Source organism: Chinchilla lanigera, unplaced genomic scaffold, assembly GCF_000276665.1.
Source record: "Chinchilla lanigera isolate Chin_1 unplaced genomic scaffold, ChiLan1.0 scaffold00074, whole genome shotgun sequence".
NCBI lineage: Eukaryota > Metazoa > Chordata > Mammalia > Rodentia > Chinchillidae > Chinchilla > Chinchilla lanigera.
Window position 1 is genome coordinate 7,754,026 of NW_004955475.1, and position 21,828 is coordinate 7,775,853.

The following is a 21,828-nucleotide window of genomic DNA, read 5'->3' on the forward strand; positions in this document are numbered from 1 at the left end:
TAATGCTAAAGGCTCCCATTTTTAAATTTAAAGGTTAAATTCTCGAATAAAACTGTTCAGGTTTGGGGAACATAAAAGAAACCTTTAGAAACAATGTAACCAAGTTCAGAATTTATAAACTGTACCTCTAGCATCTGTGTGAAGAAACTAGTTCACACAAGTATCTGGCAAGTGGGGAAAGTCTGTATCATTTTTGCACCACACAGGGGAAAAACAACTCTAGGAAAGGACATCCACCCCCCACGCCATTTGCCTTCCCTCAACAATGCATACCAGTGTACTTGCTCTTTTATATTATAATAAAGAGATTTTAAAAGAACAGATTTTGTTAGCTTGTCCTTTTCGCAGCATCTCATTTTGTATACGTGACATCAAATTAAATCCGAGGGGGACTTTTCTGCCTAGGGCAGATGAGGCAGACCTGGAGGCACGGGGGAAATCAGCTCTGTGTCACGCCTGGCAGGGACCCTGTTAAGGGCAGGCAGAAGAGCCAAGACAACGCTGTCTTGCATAGATTTGCTCATTTTCAACAACAGGGAATGACAGGAAAATAAAAGACCTACCTAGGCTCAGCATCTGGCATGTGTGGACACTGCCAATTCATAGCAGTGAAGCTTACCTTTCATTAGTTTCTATATCAAAACAGAACCTCTTGTCGATAGACTCTGTCTTCCTTCTCACACAGTACTTCAGGGTTAAGTCCAAGGGCCCCTGAGATGAGAGAGGGATTAAGATGCAATTTGAAAAAATGCACAGAAGCTTCTTCTACCTCCCAGTGTCCTCAGTGTCACTTGGAAAGCATAAGCCAAGGCAGCAAGAGCAATGTGTAGACTCACTGAGAACCCTGTCCAACCAAACAGTACTTGGGGCAAGATGGCAGATGATTTCTCCATGCTCCAAGAATTAATGGCTCGCAACAGGAGAAAATGGGCAGAGTAGGCCAGCTCTCCTCCCTTAATGACAAATTAATCAGAAAACTCAAGGCACATCACATAAGGGCAGTGTAGAACGAATGGATTGCCTCGATGGCATTAAGTATACAGAATAAAAGTTTCATAAGGTCTTTGGTAGGAAGGATGCAACAGGCTTTCTGAAAACATCCTTAAAAAGTCAGAGGGAAGTTGAACAACGAAGCTTCCATTAAAGTGACAGATGGAAGGGGGAAAACAAACATTTCTGTTCCCTGCTTCAGCCTCTTGAGGATGATAAGACTTATAAAATGGAACTCCTCAAGGACATGGACAATGTCTTATACCTCTAGTGCATAGCAAATAGATAGTGTTCAGTAAATATTTATGAACTAAATCATCACCCTTGCCACTTCTCTGATGAGGAAACTGATATTGAGGAATATACAAGAATTTAACCAAGATAAAAAAAGAAACTAGACCCCAGAGCTAGGATGTAAAACTCATCCCTCAAGAATAAAAAAGTGCAACATTCTTTCTTCTTACTACAATTTCTAACATGGAAGGGATGAGGATCTACTAAAATACTATTTGAGAGGTGATCAGTAAAATGAGCAGTACAACACAAATGAGAAATGATAGGCTGAGCTAACAGGACACTGGTAAGGGAGAGAGTCAGAAAGATGGTCAGTTCTTCCACCTTTAAATTGGGTGTATGACAGTGCAAGATGCTGCTGAAAGATTAAACAAGGCGCAAGACAGAAACATATCTGACTCAGTGCTCGGCACCCAGTTGGCATTCAAGAAATAGAGCTTTCTACAGTACAATGATAGCTTTGTTATTTATATTATTTACATTTCAGGAGAAAAAGTAGTACTAGGAACTCAGTTGGAGAACTGACAAGAAGAAATCGTTTCCAACTCCAATTTGCAGAAGTTCAAATAACTACTTCTCCCCTTCCACCCTCTGATCCTGCCTAATGAATGGGAAACCAAGTTCCTCTTTCCACGCCATACAGAATCCCACATGAAAACTGCTTACACTGACACTACTGCAGTTTTGCAAGCAGTCACCCACTGCAAATGAAAGAAGAAAAGAAAACCAAAAGGAAGCTTTACTCTCATCTGCTACGACGAAAGAAAAGTAGTGTCTGTGGAATTTATTCTGGCTTAGCAATATGTACTTCCGAGGAGGAAAGAAAGGATCTGAATGACATTACTGACTATAACAGCAGTTATAATACCCAAGATTTAGAATGTAGTATGTGTGGAAATATAAAAGGAAAAGACTACAGGACACTGGTGCTCAGAAGCACTTGCCAATCAAATACATCAGCTACTTTCTAACTGACTTGGGACCAACTGTATGGTGCAGCACAGGGTGAATTCATTGGAAGCCTGCTGAGTGGCTCTGTGACAACTGGCAGGCTGGAAAGTGAAGACTGTTTTGAACTCATGGACGAGTAAAGTCCAATGACAGAAGCATAGACAAGGCTTCTAGAAAACCCTGTTTGGTACATTTCACTAGAAGTTCATCTCATATCCAACCCACATTCAAGAGAGTGACAAATCTTGTAGTTAAAGACCAAAGAAGTAACCTTCAATAGCATGCAACCAGATCTCAGTCCCCTCTAAATTTATATGAATGAGTCACATAAGAGAGATCTTCCATGGAAAGCAGAAGCAATGAAGGGAAATTTGCCCAATTTTTCTCCAAATCCGCAACTACCTAAATTGGGTCTTCATGTATTACTGTCAGTACTAACCAGTGAATCTAAAAGCATTGCTAACAGCTTATAAACACTTAAAACCATGCGCTCAGAGCCTGTATGAGAGCAAGCTAAATGGAAAAAGACACACTGAGCCACTATTACAATATTAACAACCCATCTGATGATCAACTTTTACACTTAGATATATGGAGGGGTATATAAAAGATCAGGTTTTCACAGGTCAGTAAACTACCTTTTCAGTGTGTTAAGCTTTTCTTTCCATTATGAAGAGTGGATGGAAGTTTGAAGAGAAGCAGAAGAGAAATGATTTGCTTAAAAGCATTTGAGTACTGCCCAGCTTCTGAGTATAGGTTATCTTAACTTTAGGCAATAGACATATACTTTTTAAAAAATAATTCTGGAAATTGATGTTTTTAAGCTTCCTACTTAAACAATTCTATAGTAGAGCCTTCTTAAGAGCAATGCATCCATACTTTTGCTTATTTTCTTTGTAAAGTGTGACAGACAAACTATAACGCTAAATGGTCAGAAAGAGTACAGGCATTTTCAAAAGGTCTCATGCAATTCACTGAGCGATTATGTATTTAACTGGGTGGTGTCTGACCCAGTGCAGACTGAGGCCAAGGAGAACATACACAGTCATGGCTTCACGTAATCGAGTTGGGCTTGATTATTTAACACCATTTCAACAGACGTTCTTCTCTGAGCTACAGTCGAAAATGCATCTCCAAAACTGTCGGCATACACAACCACTGACCTGCTTGGCACCTGGCTTCTGTTCCATAGGTGTCATAGTGAGCGTTTTAGTTTCTTTCTCATAACGGCAATAGTACTTCACCCAGGATATTCCCAAAGCCCCTACAAAGACAAAGGGAGACAGATTAAAAGCTTCAGCACACTAAGGCAGAAGCTGCTTATAGCTTGTTCTTCACGGTCAAGCTCTAGCTCCAGCCCTACCCTTCCCCTCAGCCTGTCTTACCTAACCACGTGTCCACAGAACATACACAGGTGTTAACCATTGCTAACTGCTTTCCAAATCTGCTCCTGGCTTGCCCCAAACCCATTCTCCTTGCCATGTTCTCTATGAATGGAAACCCCATACATCCCAAAAGCTGGAAAATTCAGTCATCTGCCCCTTTCTCTGTAACTAATCTATTTGACTGGTCCCTGGGTTGGACCACTTTTGTCACCTACAAGTCTCTCCATCTCTTTCACTTTCAGCAAGGAATTAAAAACATTGCTGTCTTTTCCAAATGTTTTATGAGCTATTTCAAACAAAAAATTCATTATTTTTCCCCTTAATTGTTTTAGTGGACTTTTTCTCTATTTCCGGTCAATCTTAACCAGTTTATTATTCATATATTTGGTAGGGGAATATTAGTTTAAAGATACAACTCTACTTCAATGCCAGTGGCAAACTAATGACCAACTGTACATTGATACAGCCTTTCCAGGACCCAGAATCAAGAAACCTGGAAAATAACAAATTGGAGAAGAGAAACACAAAGAAATTGATACCTAGGAATTGGGAGGGAGGTGACAGGAAAATCAGAAATGCTGAGAAAAGAACGGAACAGTATGGAGAGCTCACACTGTTTCCAGGAGGGGGAAGCTGTCTCTTCCTACGCAAGGTAAGCCCCCAGGTTCAGGAGCTGCAAGGAGAAAAATGGACCTGGCTGGACTTCAGTGTTAGCCCCAAGAAAAGCTTAAGACTGTTGCAAATTGCAAAAATAGAGTGCAGTTTTACTCTGAAAGTGAGTCCTTCAACATAGCAGGCTAGAGTTGAAGAAATCAAGTTCAGTGCCTGCCATACTTGGCAGGGGTTAATGAGGAGCCATTTTGGGAAGTGCTTAATTGTTTATGACTGAGCCACAAAATAATTATTAAGCAACTTCACTTCAGAGCTTATAGTGTAATCCTACCACATAGACTGAGTGGAAAATGGCCACAACAGGCAGTCACAAAGACCGTGTAGGCTAGATATAAATCTAAGAAGTTTAAGCTCAGGCCAGGAAGGCATGGTGGCAGTAGGGGTGGGAGACATTGCCCATGGCTGAGAAGCAAAGTGTAGTGTGTGTGGCTCTCAGAGGTGGCTGGGTATGAAAGTGAGACATTAAGCTTGAACTACTGCCCCTACTGCCAATACCCAGCACAGAGATCAGAGGTCTGATTGCTTTCCCCATCTATCAAGATAAGCAAGGACACAACTCAGTTTGGACAGTTGTTACAACCTGGGGTGAGCAAACGCAGGAACCTCTCTGGCAGTGGAGTGGGGGGCACCTCACACATCCAATGGCCATAAAGCTAGCACGGAAAAGCATGACTGGGGGATGCATAAAAGGGCACACAAAGGAGGAGCTGCTGGAGTGACTATAACTTTATGGCTGACAATGCTGATTAAGAATGACCAGCAGAAAACGCAAGGTGAGATTTAGCATTCACATACAAGAACATGAACATGAAAACAAAATAGGCCCTGGGAGAGACTTATTATCCCTCCCCCACATCTGATGGATTTAGAGACTGCAGATGCTGGGAAGAAACCACTCATTCAAAAACACAAATGAATATTATTTTGGATTTCTTTCTTGTTTATTTTCTTCTTTTTTTGTGGCTTGGGGTTTTTTGTTTTGCTTTTTGTCTTGATTTCTTTTTTTATTACTTTTCTCTTTTTCCTTTCTCTTTTTTCTTTTCCTTTTCTTATTTGTTCTTTCCTATAACTATACATTTACCTAATTCTATTAATTTCATTTTCCTCCTAAACAGGGCCCTTCAGCTCATTATTTTCTCATTTCCAACAGAATAAATGAAAAATGGCAAATTTTTATGACAAAGAAGACTAATCTAAGTTTAGTTAGAATTAGTGAAAAATCAGATGATAACACAAATGGAATAAAATGCCTGTGTACAAAATGCCAAAAAATTTTCCAAATATGGTAAAAGAATTATAAGGCATAGAAAACATCAAATAGCCATGATCAAAAAAGAAATTCTCCACAACAAATTATACTCAAAATCTCAGAATTTAAAAACAAAGACAGAATCTTAAAAGGTTAGAGAAAAGCAAGAGATGACTTATAAATTGAAACCCTTCCAAAGTACAGCAGACTGCTCAACACAAACTATACAGGTCAGCAGAGCTTTGAGTGAAATATTTCAAGCCCAAAAAGTAAACTTCAAAACTACACTGATACTACCTTTTATAACTGATGAAGAAATAAGGTCTTGTCAGGACTAAGAGCACCTTAAAAAATTCATGACCACCAAAACAACACTCTAGAAAATTCTCGAAGAGATCCTAGAAAGACATAATGTAGATAACAGAAGGAGAAAAAAGAGATCAGTAACATAAAATGCTGCAGTGACAACAATAAGTCAATACCTCTCCATAATAACTCTTTATGAATAATAACTCCATAATAACTCTCAATTCCGCAATTAAAAGACACTGATTGGCAGGATAGAGAAAAAAATAAAGCCCAACACAATGCTGAATAAAAGAAACACATTAAATCCAAAAAAGTTCATAGATTAAAAAGCAAAGGATAGAAAACAATATTCCATGCAAAAGAAAACATGAAAAATTGAGGAGTAGTTATCCTATTTTCAGACAAAATGAACTTTAAATCAAAACTAATCAAAAGAAGCAAAGAAGGTCACTATATAATGGTTAAGTAAATGATTCAATGGGAAGAGATAACAGTTATAAACATATTTACACCGAAAGCAGGAATAACCCATTTCATAAAACAAATGGATATAAAAGATGAGAAAAATATTAACAAAATTATAGTGGGGCACCTCAATACCCTACTGTCACAAACAGACTGGTGAATTAGACAAAAAAAACAGTAACAATATAAAGAGTTGAATCAAACATTTGAACAAATGGGCTCAACAAATATCTAGAGTGTTCCACCCAAATAACAACATAACACATTCTTCTCAGCAGCACATGGAACTTCCTTCAAAACAGACTATACATTAACCCAGAAAAAATGTTTGCATAAATACAAAAAAATGAAAATAATGCCCTACATACTACAGACCACAGCGCAATGAACCTAGAAATCAGGGGTAAAAGAAAACAAGGCGTTTCTAAGCAAATGAAATTTTAAAATGCAGTCTTAATTAAGCAGTGGGTCACAGGAGAAATTAAGGAATAAAGACAGTTCCTAGAATCAAATAATACCGCCACTAAAACATACCAGAATTTAAGGAAACAATGAAAGCAGTCCTAAGAGGTATGCTTATTTTTGTGAATGTTCATATCAGAAAAGAAAAGGGATCACACATAAGTAACCTAATGATGCACCTCTAGCCCTTAAAAACTAAGAAAAATCCAAATCAGAAGCTAGTATAATGAAGGAATTTATAAAGACCAAAACAGAAATTAATGAAGTTGAGACTAAGGTAATACAAAAAAAAAAAAAAAAATCAATGAATCAAAGACCTGGTTCTTCAAAAAAAATGAACAAAATTATTTTGGTAAGACTTTAGCCAGTCTTACCAAAAAAAAAATATTAAAGATCCAAATCACTGGAATTGGAAATAAAAAAGGTTAAATCACAAAGGAAACTACTGAAGTCCAGAAGATTATTAGTAACTACTTTGAAAACCTATACACCAATGAATTGGAGAAACCAGAAGAAATGGATAGAATCCTAGATTCTTAGATACATGTAAATTAACAAAACTGAACCATGAAGACATAAAAACTCTGATTAATCCAATAATAGGCAATGAAATTGAGGCAGTAACAAAAAATGCATCCACTAAGAAAGCCAAGGATTCAATGGATTTACTACTGAACTGTACAAGAACTTCAAGAAAGATCTAATGCCAATAATCCTCAAACTCTATAGTGAAGAGGAAAGGGAAGAAGTACTCCCAAAGTCATTCCTGAAAGTTACCATTACAATGCAACAAAAACCAGACAATGGCCCAACCCCAAATGAGAACTGTTGGCCAACTTCTTTCATGAACATAGATGCACAAATTTTTAACACGACACTGGCAAACAATGCAACAAAACATCAAAAAGAACATACATCATGGCCAAGCAGGGTTCATCACAGGGAGGCATGGATGGGTCAACATAATACAAATGAATAAATATCTCACATAAACAGAAGGACAAAACTCAGATGATCATCTCAATACATACAGAAAAAAAGCCTTTGAAAAAATCCAACATCCATTCATGATAAAACTCCCTAAATAAAATAGGTACAGAAGGACTTCATCTCAATTTGATAAGAGCCATTTATAACAAGCCTACAGCCAGCATCATATCAAATGGGGAAAGCTTCAAAGCTTTCCCTCTAAAATCAAGACAAGGATGTCTACTATCACCACTCCTGTTCAATATAGTACTCAACGCATTAGGCAGAGCAGTCAGGCAAGAGAGAAGAAATAAAAAGGATATGTATAGGAAAGGAAGACGTCAAATTATCATTATTTCCAGACCACATGATCCTCTCCATAGACAATCCAAAAAGAATTCATCAAAAGACTCCTAGAATTAATAACCAAATTCAGCAGTGTAGGAGAATACCACACCAATATGCAAAAATCAAAAGTGTTGTTGTACACAAATAATGAACTCACTAATAAAGAAATTAGGAAAACAATGCCCATCTTAGTTACTATTTTCCTTACTGAGACAAAATACCTGAGAACCAAATTTAAAGGAGGAAAGGCTTATTTTAGCTCACAGTTAACAGAGGTGTCATTTCATAGCTGGCTGGATCCAAGGCCATGGCAGAGGGCCATCACAGTCAAAAAATAGTTCATGGTGGGAAGAAGGTGGGAAAGCAGCAAAGCAGCAAGCAAAGAAGAAGCAGCAGCAGCACCCTGCCTTTCCCTTTTATCCCTGCCAGGGTACTCACACGTTGAGTGGTTCCACCTACAGTGAAGGTGGACCATCCCTTTATCCACACCCAGAACTATGCCAAAACAATCAGAAGTTTAATTTAGTAATAGCATACTGTAATCTCAGCATCACACAATTTAGCCCCAGCATCACAAACTCTAGGTCCAGGCACCTCTGAAAAGCCCCACCTTTGACTGCATGAGACTTTGGGGAAACATCTAGACACAAGCCATAACAATGCCATTCATAATAACATCAAGAAAAAATAAATACTTAGGAATTAACCCAACAAAGGAAGTAAAAGGCCTCTGCAATAAGTACTATGGTATTCAGGAGATCGAAGACAACATCAGAAAGTGGAACAGTGTCTCCCATTTTTGGATAGGCAAAACTATCCAAAATGGCAAACTATCCAAACTATCAAAATGACAATACTTCCAAAACTGATATACAGATTTAATGGAATTCCAATCAAAACAAACAGCATTCCTCACAGAGAAAAGTTATAAAATTCATAGGGATACAGAAGAGACCCAAAGTAGCAAAAGCAATCCTCAGCAACAAAAGCAAAGTAGGAAGCATCACAATCTCAGGTTGTAAGTGATAATACAAAGCTACAATAATAAACCCAGCATGGTACTATCATAAAAACAGACATGTGGATCAATGGAACAGAATAGAGGATGCAGAAACAAGCTCAAACACACTGAGCTATCTGATCTATGTCAAAGGGGCCAAAAGCATACACTAGAGGAAACATAGCCTTTTTAAAAAATGGTGCTACAAACATAGGCTATTCACCTGTACACTACTAACTTGTAAACATAGCCCTCACCACATACTAAATTAAAACAGAAAACTGATCAAATATCTAAATGTTAAAACAGAAACTATCTGCTGCAATATAAAATAGGTAAAACCATTGAAGACAGGTATATGGAAGACTTTCTGAACAGAACCCCAATTACACAAGAAATAGCATTAAAAATCAACAAATGAGATCACATCACATTTTACAGCTTGTGCACAACATAGTAAACCACCAACAGAGAGAAAAGACAACTTACAAAAGGGGAAGAAGTTCTTCCAGCTATCCCACTGACAGAGGACTAATATCTGGAATATATAAAGCACTCCAAAACAATTGATTCCTCAAAATATGAGATCCAATATTAAAAAATGGCCAACTGAAATAAATAGATACTTCTCAGAACTGTGGCAAATGAATCCATGAAAAAAATGATCGCAATCTCTGGCCATCAGGGAAAGGCAAATTAAAACAACACTGAAATTCCACCTTACTCCATAAGGAACGGCAATCACCAACAAATCAAACAACAACAAATCCTGTTGTGTAGGTATATCAAATCGCCATGAGGAATGTAGTGATTATGAACTGCCAACATGTACTGATAGAAATTAAAATTTAACATAAAAAAGACACACCTCTATTTATATTACTCATCTTAGTATAAACCACCTATAGTTTTCCCATTGTCCCCAAATGCCTTAGCCTGCCTACAGGGCCCTTCATAATGTGATCAGAACTTACCTTTCTAGCTTCGTCTTTTGGAGTCCTTACCTCTATGCTCCTGTCTTACCAAATTATTTTCTGTTACCAAATAAATAAGTGGGAATACAACTTATAGCCCCAAACTAGTACACACTTAAGAGTGAATAGAGCAGTATGAATAATTATATCAAGATAATAGGTCCCATCTTTCAATCTTTCACTCTTCTTGGCAAACCAGGACCCTACAAATAAACTGTTTCCTCCACACCTGTGTGTCTTTAACTTCCATAGAAGTATACCTGAAAATCTCCTACTTCTTTACTTTATCTATCAAACTCGCATTCACACTAACGTTCTAGTTCAAATACTATTTCCTCCTTTAAATATATACCCCAAGCAGAGTGCTCTACGTATTCTAACATACTTGTCTATCTCTTGCATCTGACCATGAATTTCTTAAGGACAAAAACTTCAATGGATTCATCTTTTTCTACCTCCCGTGCATTCCAGAGTGTCTGGCAGAAATGATGTTCAGAATACTCAGTGAGCACACATTCAGCTGAGTGGCAAAGTCATACACGTTTGATAAATTCAAAAACTGCAGCACAGAGCATCATACAGCATGAAGCAGTGGTGCTGAACTATGGGAAATTTTGCCTCCTGGGGAACACTTGGCAATACATGGAGACAATTTAGGTTGTTACACCTAGGAGTGTTATTAAAATAGACAGGCCAGGATACTGCTAAACATACTATCATGCACAGTACTGTCCCATCAAACAATTATCCAGGCTGATATTTCATTGAGATTGAAAAACTGCAATGAAAAGTTGAAGATAAAAACCTGACAAGTAAGAGAATAGTATACCTTAAGTATCAAAATTCAATTGCTCTATCAAAAGTATCAAAATTAAGTATATTTAATATACCTTAAGTATCAAAATTCAATTGCTCTATCAAAAGTATCAAAATTCAATTGCTCTAAGAGGAGAAAAGCATGATAATATCGCTGTTGAAGTGTTATCCTGTCGGCACTGGTAACCTCTGGGTGTGTTTCTTCTGTCTACTCTCAAGTAAAATAACTCTGGGCTGGGACTGAAATCACAATTTTTAGGGGCACTGGGTCACAGTTCAAAAGTAAAATCAAATAGGACATACAGGTTTGCATGTTATTTATGAAGTAGAAAATTCTGAATCTTTTGTAACACTCAGTGACTGGATGAGTTAAACTATTTCCCTAGTTGAGCAAAGATCAACAAATACTGTCTTGCCCACTGAAATCATAATGGTCCTTCAGTGCAAACACGTGATCCTAAAGAAGAGAACAGTATAGAGTGGGTAGTGGTAGAAGTATAAGTTTTGGCATTACACACCCCAAAATTTAATCATAGCTTGCCATATGTTAATTGGATGACTTTCACATGGTGGCCTCTCTGGGCCTAAGTTTGTGTCATGTGTAAAATGGGTATATGGCGGAATCAAAGATTAATTGAGACTGCGTTTTTAAGCACTCAACTCCATGCCAGAAATACAATAGGTATGATAAATATTTTTCTGCCTCCTTTTTGTCCCAGTCATCAGAAGAAATAAAGAAAATTAACAATAATCATTTTAAATCTCAGAGAAAACCTTAGGTCTTATCACTCTGTCATTTGAAAGACAAACCCTTAAGTTCTCCTCAACTTTCCTTCTTTTTTGTATTTATTATTCTTACCCTGCTTTCCATGTAGTTCTAGCTTTAAGGCTCTATAAATGGTATGGGTACCCAACATTTACAAAGGTCCCAGCCTAGTGTAACCCCATGTACCCCCAAGTGCCCACACACATTTCTCTTGGGTATAAAGATAGCCCTCAATGGTTGGCTGTCCTGGAAGTTTGCACGTCTGGGGCGCTTCTTTCATCCTTTTCTTAAGTTCTTCCATCTCTTCCCGGGTACTGGAGAAATGATTTCTTGTCTGTGAAGACACCAGTATTGCAATCATTATCATCATTTAATCACCATGAAGTATTTATTTCAATGTTGTATAAAATTTTCTCTTCTTCTATTATGTGCTACAACACAAAGAAATACATAAATACATGAACATATGCATGCTGAATAGTATAGTGACCAGAAAATAATTTTATAGAGTTTAATGATAGTAATTAGTACTAATTTTATATTGAATGGTACTAACTAGTTGAATGGTACTAACTAGAAGAGAAACAAAAATATAAATAGCAGTATAGGCATAAAGGGCTGGAGATATTGCTCAGTGGCACAGTGCCTGCCTGGCAAGTACAAAGTTTGATTCCAAGTACCAAAAAAGAAATTTATATATATATATATATATTCATAAAACCACACATGGGAGATAGTTTTCCAATGAGAATCATGTAATGCTCCAACAAATAAAGAAGATTAAAATTCTGAGTACCAGACTGACTCTTGTACAACAGTGAGATTGCATCTTCCTAAAGATACCATTATCATGGCAGTTTCTATGTTCTTCAAATACAATTACTCTTTACCTCACCTTGAAACAAGTTCTGGCCACAAGGATAAGATATGTGTGAGCACGCGGTTTGTAAGCATGCTAACAGAACTGAGTCTCAAGACCATACAGATCAAAAAAAAAAAAGTGATCTGCACTTGCTATGATCTTGCAAATGAGGCGGCCATCCGTAAACACAGAAAGACATGCTTGTTGTCATGCGTATTTGTCAAGTTATATACGGAAGAAGGTTCAAGTGATTAACTTGGTTGTAAGGAAGATTCTGTAAATCAGCAGAAGGCCGAGGCTCTCAGACTTGCGGGAATAGGACTACCCAGAAAGAAGGCAAGTACACATAAACAAAAAAACAATAAAAACAAAAAAAAAATAAAACTTCTAATAATAATCCTCCTAAACAAGAAAAAGCTTATTTCCACTATGACTTTTTAGCATTTTTCAACTAGAAATACCTCTCTAAATTTCAGACAATGGAATATCCAGTCCCATGTCACCTGACCTCAGTAATGCCTTCTCTCTGAGTCTAGCGGGCAGCCAACAGCTGCAATCTCTGTGCTTCTTTAAAAATTTTGGTCTTGGGGCTGGGGATTTAGCTCAGCGGCAAAAGCACCTGCCTGGCAAGTGCAAGGTCGTGAGTTCGGTTCCCAGTACCGGAGAAAAACCAAAAAAAAATTTTGGTCTTGATTCTATTGCAGCACTTATCAAAAGGATTACGATTTATGTGTTTGTCTCCTCCAATAAATTGTGTGTTTCTTTAAAACATAACCACTTTCATGCCTCATTACGACATGCCTGGTGCCTGTCACAATTCCGAGCATGGAGCATATGCTCACTGTACCCATAAACAGTCATTAAATGTGGGATGCATAAGTGCATAAGCAAAAGAATGTAGTGACATCATACTTGTCCCAATATACAGAAATGCTGTGCCCACTGCCTTTCTATAAGAACCAGAATGGGAAAAAGATAAAGCCTTTCAAAATAATTTATTTAGCACTAGTAATAAGTATTAAAAACAACAAAGACAAGACAAAATTGTTATTTACAGTAATGAAACCCATGGTGAGAATACCTTGGCTGACCGACCAAGAAAGTAACGTAAGACCTAAGTAAGTCTATGGTTGGATTCTGATGTGGGAGAGATGCAGCACACTAGCAACACTTAATAAATACTGGTTAGACTGATGTATTATTGGTCAGCCTAAAAGAGGGAAATGTTAAAAGGTGAAGAGCAAGTACAGTCTAGTACACTAACATATTTGTGACTCATACCAGTATGTCCTGATAAACTGCAATAACCCAGAATTTCAAGTTTAAGACCACAGAGGTTAAAATTCAATTGGATACACAGGTGACAAAACCCACAAGCAGGGCTGGGATAAAGCTCAGCATTATAGTGCCTGCCTAGTAAGTGCAAGGCCCTGAGTTCAATTCCTGATAACAAAACAAAACAAAACAAAAAAACCCACATGCAACTCACATTCTGCAAACTGAGCTGGAGCTGCTGTTTGTATGGGAGGAAATCCTGTGTGAGCTCCACAGTCAAGCTGTTGGAAATGAAGAGGCTATGAAGAAAGGCCAAGACCTAAGGAAAACATGCAAAAATAATTTTATCACCAGCACCTTCTAATTATTCAAGTAAAGGAACCATGAACTTAGACGAAAATCTCTACAGTGATTACTCAGCATAAAGTTAAAAGGAGTCATGTAAATACAGATCTACAAACACTATTTGCATATCAGTTTAAACTTTAACACTGGCCTCAGTTTGAGAAAGAAGTAACAAATTTATTCATCTAGATCTTCAGATTGCATACATAGCCATTAATAATTTGGAGGGTATGGGAATGGACTATAGTCTCGCTATAAAGGATGAGTATCTGTAATTCAAAAATCTGAACTCCAAACTGCTACAAAATCTGAAACTTTTTGAGTATCAACATGATGCCACAAATGGAAAGTTCCATGCCTGACCTCATATAGGTCTCAGTCAAACACAGGCATAGTAAAAATATTGTATAAATTACCTTGAGGCTACAAGGTATAGGAAACAAAAATAAATTTTTATTTAGACTTAAGTCTTATCCTCAAGGTATTTTATTATGTATGTGCAAATACTCTAAAATAAAAAATTCCAAATACTTCCATTCAAGCATTTCAAATAAGATATAAGGAACCTGTACATCCTCAGTTTTGTTACACAGTAGCTGCTCAACAAATATTTGTGGAACAAATGACTAGCAAAGAGAAGATAAAGGAGTCTGAACCAATTTTCAAATTAGAAATGTTTTAGGGGGTTTCCAAACAAGAGATACAAATGATTAACAATGTATTTCTAAATGTTCAATCCCATCAACAAGAAAGCATGCATAAATAAAACCAAAACAAAATGATTTGGATACATCAAATTATAAATACCTTATTATAAATATTCCATTTTGAAAAAGTATATAAATGGTAGTAAAAGTTATACCATTCTTTTCAGAAAGCAAATATGTGACCACATATATAGTATGATTAAAATAAATACAGTGAATGTTTATTTTTTAAATTATGACAGTAAAAGACATATTGCCATTAATAACCCTCAAAATACTCTACTTTGCACACACTTATGCCACTGTTCTTGCAACTTTCTAAGTAGTTCTGGGAGTTCTCTTTCTTGAGCGTCTTTACAAAATACAGTGACTATCACTGCCAAGGGCCATCCAATGGAAAGGCAGGTTTGTGAAGCTGTTACAGTGTGTCCTCATCCATATCATTCACCAGATCTGGCACCGTGTAACTTGTGGCTCTTCCCCATCATCAAAATAACCATGAAAGGTAAAGGTTTTGAATCCATTCAGCATATCAAAGCAACCTTGATATGCAGCACAGCACAACTAAAGATGCTCACAAAAAGAGGACTTCCAAAACGGTTTCAAAAAGTGGTAATGATAGGATAAATGTGTTCAAAGTGAGGGCAGGTATTCTGAGGGGAATTAATGGCAATGTGCTTTTTACTTTAATTTTTTAGAATTTCAACATTTTACCACACTTTGTATAAACATGCATGTCGAGTGTATGTACAAAATATATACACAAATACATACAAAAGTACATAATGTTCACACGAATGTACATTTATTACACAAGTGAAGATATGTATACTGTACTCACACTTATATACAATGCTTCCTGTTTCTCTCCCAGAGAAATTATATCTCAGAATATTACATCTCAGGAAATTATAGCTCTATCTGTCATTAAAAGCCAGAAACTAAAGAATCATCCCTAACTTCTCTTTCATTCATACTTTGGTCCATTTCATCAGTAATTTCTGTTAGTCTTGCTTCCAAAATAAATCTCTAATCCAGCCTTACTTCACTGTTTCCTCTACCACTACCCTAATTCAAGCCATTATCTCCTCTTGCCTTGATCACTGCAGGTGCCCCAAACAGGCTTCCTCACTTATACTCTCCAGCGCTATGAAGCCATTCTCCACATAATAGATTGACCCATATTAGGTCTTTCAGTAGTTTTTCACTGCACTTAGACTATAATCCAAACATCACACCCACCAGTCCTGTGCCTTCCTACCAAGAACTTACCTCCAGGCATTCTTTCCTTTCACCAGTATCTAAACACATGAATTATCTTTGCATTCCTTTAGCACACAATCATTCCTAACTTATGTTTTTGCACTTGTGTTTTTATGTGTCTGAATATTCTTTTCCTACTACTCCCAGGGCTACATCTTCTCTTCCTTTAGATCTTTTTTAAATTTATTATTATTATTCTCTTTGAGATAAGGTCTTGGTATATAGTTCAGGCTGGCCTTGAACTCACTACATAGCCCAGACTGCCCTCGAACTGGCATGAACCCCCATGCCAGGCAATAAAGGGTTTTTTTAAGGGGCTTTGGGAGAGGGGAACTTTTTATTTTCCTTTTTCCTTTTTGGTACCAAGAATCAAACTGAGGGCCTCACGCTTGCCATGGCAGGTGCTGCACCACTGCACTACATCGCCACCTCCGTTTAGATCTCATCTTAAGTGGCATTTTCAGAGGTCTTCCTTGACAACTTCACTTAAAGTAGCTTCTAGAGCTTTGTGGCCTCCTCTGTCACACAACTTGCCATTATGTTAATTTGCTAATCCTTTTCTTTCTGCCTACCCCATGAAAGTACAGTCTTCATAAAGAAACAGTCTTTTGTGTTCATTATAATATAACCAGTGTCTAGCACAGTGCCTAGAATATAACAAAAGCTTAATAAATGCTGAGTAATGAGGAAATACTTGTCGGTACATATACATATACAGATTTATACAAATATGAGCATGGATACACATGTGTGCAAAGATATACATACACATGTGCTATCTATAAACATGCACACATGTGTACATACATCCACACCTATAAGTACACATGCACACAGACAAAGGAAGTGATATGATATACACAGAAAATTTGGAAGTAAAAGTGCTATGTTAGCAGTGATTATTTCTATCTAAGGGATCTCTTGTTTCTGGATTGTCTAATCTTTGCATTTTTTTCTAACATTTCCACAATTTGGGCAGTTTTCATAATAAGAAAGGTTATGAATAACTGTCAAACCAAAGCATGTTACCTTTTGTAATAAGATAAAGAGACTGAATAGAAAACAATTATACACAATAGAAATTTTTAAAATAGACTATAAAGTCTCTGAGTGCAAGGGACATGGGTTCTTAGCACGGGACCTACAATAGGTTAGGTACTTTCAAAAGCTTTCTGAAAGCATGAAAGGAAAGGAGAAGAACCAGGTAATAGGAGGAGTGGCACAGGAATTGAAGGAGGGTCAGAAGGATAAAGGGAGAAAAGAGGAAGAGAGAAAATGAAAGAAAGGAGGAGAGAGGGAGGGAGAGAGGGAGAGAGGATATACTAGTGACAGAGCAAGAAAAACACACATTAGTGTGACCTATATCCTTGACACTCATGACTGAGCACTGACGGTCCATTGTATTCACTGAGATTCCAATTTTATAATCAAAGCTCTGCACATTCACCTAGAATTTGAGAAATATTTTTACACCCTTCATCACACAGAGAACTTACTGGCTCCACAATATTGAACTTCTTGGACTCTTGAACTTCTTGGATTTGATAAACATAATCAAGGGAAGACTCGAAGAAATTGTGTCTCTCTTTGTCCACCTGGAGGTCTGCCTGTAGAAGAAGAGCAACAAATGTCACAAACATGCATAGTCATTTCTGAAAGCCAGTGGTTATAGACTCAACCAGGTTCTGGAATTAAAGAAGCACTTAGCCACAACTAGTATACTATCCCTTTATTTTATGCAGAAGAAATATGGAGATTACAAGTGACTGACGCAGGCTTCCAGTTTGTAGTCCAACATGTAAGAAGCTAGGAAGTCATCACACTCATTCTCATGATAAAAAAAAATGTCAACAAGTGATAATTCTTCTTAGAACCCACAGAGAACTGAAGTCAGAGAGGAAAATGATGCTTCAAAGAGTGAATGGAAGTGAACATAGAAAACCAGAGGTTACCCGAGGTTACCAGAGCACAAGCCTGGGAGCCAAAGCCTGCTGCTGCAGCCAACACAAAAGGACATTACAACAGCAAGAATGGCCACCATGGAGTATTTAAACAGCCATTGCTAAGGAAATCCAACTACAAAACAAGGATGCCAGAGAAAATCTTAGCGTCTGACTACAGCAACAGCAAATTAAGTACAGCCAAAGTCCTGGCCAGATAAACACAAAACCTCACCCTGAAGACCTATTTATCTCAGTTTCTTAACCCAAAATATATCTAGTTTTTCAACAAAAAAAATGTTAAAAAACAAAAACACATTCTGAAAAAAATGAACAAGCATCAGAAACAAACTCAGATAATGTAAAAATTGTGGAATTATAAGAACATGAAATTAAAATAATTAAGATAAATATAAGGGCTCTAATGGAAGAAGAGGATAATATTTAACAACAGATAGGTAACATAAGCAGACAGATGAAAACTTGAAGAAAGGATTCAAAGAAAATGCTACAAATATTAAAACATTGTAGCACAAAGTAAAACCTTAATGGGTTCATCAGTAGATTGGACAAAGCTGAAGAAAGAATCAGTGAGCTCAGGGGTATGGCTCACTGATAGAGCACTTGCCTACTATGTGTGAGACACTGGCTTCCACACCTGACATTAACAAAAAGTCAGTAAGCTTGAAAGTGTGTAAATATAAAATTGAAAAATTGAAATTCACAAAAAAATAATTTAAAAAAAACCACATGAAATAAAAATCCAAGAACTATAGTAGGGTAATTGCCAAAGGTATCACGTATGCATATTCACATAAAACAAGGAGAAAAAAAGAAATCCCTTCAAACAGTTAAAAAGTAAATTACATGATCGAGTGTGGATCACCAAGGAAGTCTTAAAAGAAATTCTAAAATATTTTGAGTTAAATGAAAATGAAAGTTAACTTAGTATTTGTGGGATGCAGCTAAAGCAATGCTTGGAAGAATATTTAGATCACTGAATATACAAATTAAAACACAACAAAGACCAATTAATAATCTAAGAAGATTAAAAATGGCAGACTAAAGACAAGTAGCAAAATACACCTTCTCTGGTACCTGGCCTCAAGTCATCTGGAAAAAAAAGAACTCAGTGAAGAAAAAAAAAGGAGTAAAAAAGGAGTAGATCTCTAGGAATCAGGAGAGAACTGACAGAAAATTTAGAAACTACAGAAAAGTTGGAGAAATAGAACACATTGAATTAAAAAGAATGAAGCAATCTGGAAAGGTCACCCCACTTCCAGGGAGGGGTACATGTCTCTATTTAAACAAGATAAACCTGGAAGAAACAACAGACTAGGCAAGCAGTTATCCCTGAAAAAGCCCTTGGTTATTGTAAATGCAAAACAGCATGGGGTTTTACTCTGAAAGTGACTCACTCCACACAGCAACCTAGAGTTGGAGAAGAAATCCATTTGAGAATGTTTAACCAGGAGCCATTTTGAGAAGGTGTTAATTGTTTAAGACAGAGTTACAGAACAACTACACTTCAGGGTTTGTGGGGTCACCCTACCACAGGGACTCGGTGAAAGACAGCTACAAGTGACAGTAGCAGAAAGGGTGCTGGCTAGACAGAGACACACCAAAAAGTTTAGGCCAAGAAGGACACTGGGTTCCAAGCTGAGTAGAGAAACCAGGCCCCTGGAAACAATCCATTCTCCTCCTCCTCATCCCCTACATCTTTACCAGTGCTACTATTAAGCTTCATTAATCTCTAGACATACATAGTACAGCAGTTGATTTTATGCTATTAGCATTTTAATCTTTTCAATTATAAAAGACACTTTCGTTGCATGTATTACATATTAACTGCATGTCAATTTGTGGTTTGTATTTCTGTCTGAATTATAATTATACTTATTGTTAAGGGTAGCAAAGTGGTAGCTTTTATTGGTTTTTATGCTATATAAATATCTACTTTGTCTTTGATTCTATTATTGATGCGAACTTGATTGCTATTGCTAGGGTGGAACAGTTGTTGCTATGCATTAGTTTGTTGTTTTTTGTTTTTTTTTTTTCATTTTGGTTTTTTGGTTTTTCTCTGGTACCGGGAACCGAACTCACGACCTTGCGCTTGCCAGGCAGGCGCTTTTGCCGCTGAGCTAAATCCCCAGCCCCCGCATTAGTTTTTACTATCTACCATTACCCGGTTTATCTGTGTCATCAACAATACCATGGTTCATTATCCTGATAACCATGTGCTTGGCCAATTATACTGCACCGTCTCCTCCTCAGAGTAATGGAGGCAGTCACATTTTCAGACACAAAGGCCTGTAGTTAGCTGTGCCCACAGTGCATCATTGGAAAGAAGACACTAACTACAAATATCTTTCTACTCCCTGCGCACGCCCTGAGCCGGGTGAGCGAGTGCTCCAAGAGCTGCTAGTCCCACGATTCCAGTCCGTGCTTTACTCACACCTCTACTGTTCCCAGCTGAAACTCCAGGAGAGAGCCAGGTATTTCCCATCTACTTCATAAGAGCAGAGCAGGTGACCAAGGACCCGACCGCCATTACAGACTGAGTCTCTGCCCTCTCTGTGCCCCCAGCAGACAGGACGTCCTCATTCAGAAGCCCCACAGGCTTCTCTAGCTAGGGGCGGCACATGTGACCTTTCCCTGCGCACCCGATGTGCCGAGTTAGTGAATGCTCTAAGAGCTGCTGCTCCAGCAGTTCGAGTCCCTGCTTTACTTTCACCCAGATCCCCTAGGGGGACGAAGGCACGGGCACTCTGTGATTGCTCTCCATCCGGCCTGCATCTGGTTCAAGTATTTGTGTCCTGAACGGACTGGAGACACAGAATCAGGTAGTTCACAAACTGTCGACCCTGCAGTTTGTGTCTGGGTTTTGCCTGTACCCTGAACTGCCTGGGGACAAAGGTCCACTGGAACGGGATTGTCACACCAGTGCAACCAGAGTCTGGGCCGTGCATGAGTCCTGAACTGCAAGGTGACGCTGGATCAGATGGTTGGCCATCAGCTGACACCAATGCCCCCGTCAGAGATCAGGGATAACTAGATAAAAATCAACAACTGCCGGAAAACCCGAGACTATGTAGCACATCTAAGAGGTCACTCAGGGAAAAACTAGACCAAAAGGAACACTAGGGACACTAGTGGCCTTTGCTGTGCAGCCATTGAAGAGGGAAACTGAGCTTTCTGCAACCAGTAGCAAACATGACAAAACGAAGGACTAAGACACACTCCCAGAACTCCATCCCATTCAGACCAAGTCCAGGAGACATCAACATAGGAGAACTTGGTAAACACATGCCTGAATTATCTGAAATGATTGCAATGGAAGTAAAGAAACAACTCCATAAGGCCAGAGAAGAGATGAGATCAGAAATAATCTCTCAGGCAAAAAATGAAATGACAATAATAATGAAGGAACTCCTCAAAAAGTCTGAAGAAGAAACATATAAAAAAATAGAAGAACAAATGCAAGGGACAGAAGCGTTCAATGAAAAATATAGAAAGGACGTAACGCATGAACCAGATTCAAAGAGACATCCAGGAAAACAATGCTTCCAAAGAAAGCTGCCCAAACCGCTCGAATGAAGCTGAAGATAGAATCTCAGACTCTGAAGACAGGATGGCAACTACTGACCATGAAAGAAAGGATCTTGTAAAATCAACAAGGATCCAGGAAAAGTCAATTCAACAGCTCCAGGATGAGGCAAATAGGAATAATGTACGACTCATAGGAGTCAATGAAACAGCAAAAGGCAACACAACTGACATAAAAGA

General features: G+C 37.9%; 1 protein-coding gene across 2 annotated transcripts in view; it reads right to left on the reverse strand.

Moving 5' to 3' along the window:
• Window positions 1–21,828, reverse strand: part of Ophn1 (oligophrenin 1) — a 442,504-nt gene that overhangs the window by 177,397 nt on the left and 243,279 nt on the right. For both annotated transcript variants that reach the window (XM_005401585.2, XM_005401584.2), the window contains exons 7-11: window positions 17,599–17,709; window positions 14,002–14,106; window positions 11,855–11,984; window positions 3,399–3,499; window positions 620–711 (exon numbers count right to left, since the gene is read on the reverse strand). In XM_005401585.2, coding sequence (XP_005401642.1) covers window positions 620–711; window positions 3,399–3,499; window positions 11,855–11,984; window positions 14,002–14,106; window positions 17,599–17,709 — 539 coding nt within the window. The remainder of the gene's footprint in view (window positions 1–619; window positions 712–3,398; window positions 3,500–11,854; window positions 11,985–14,001; window positions 14,107–17,598; window positions 17,710–21,828) is intronic.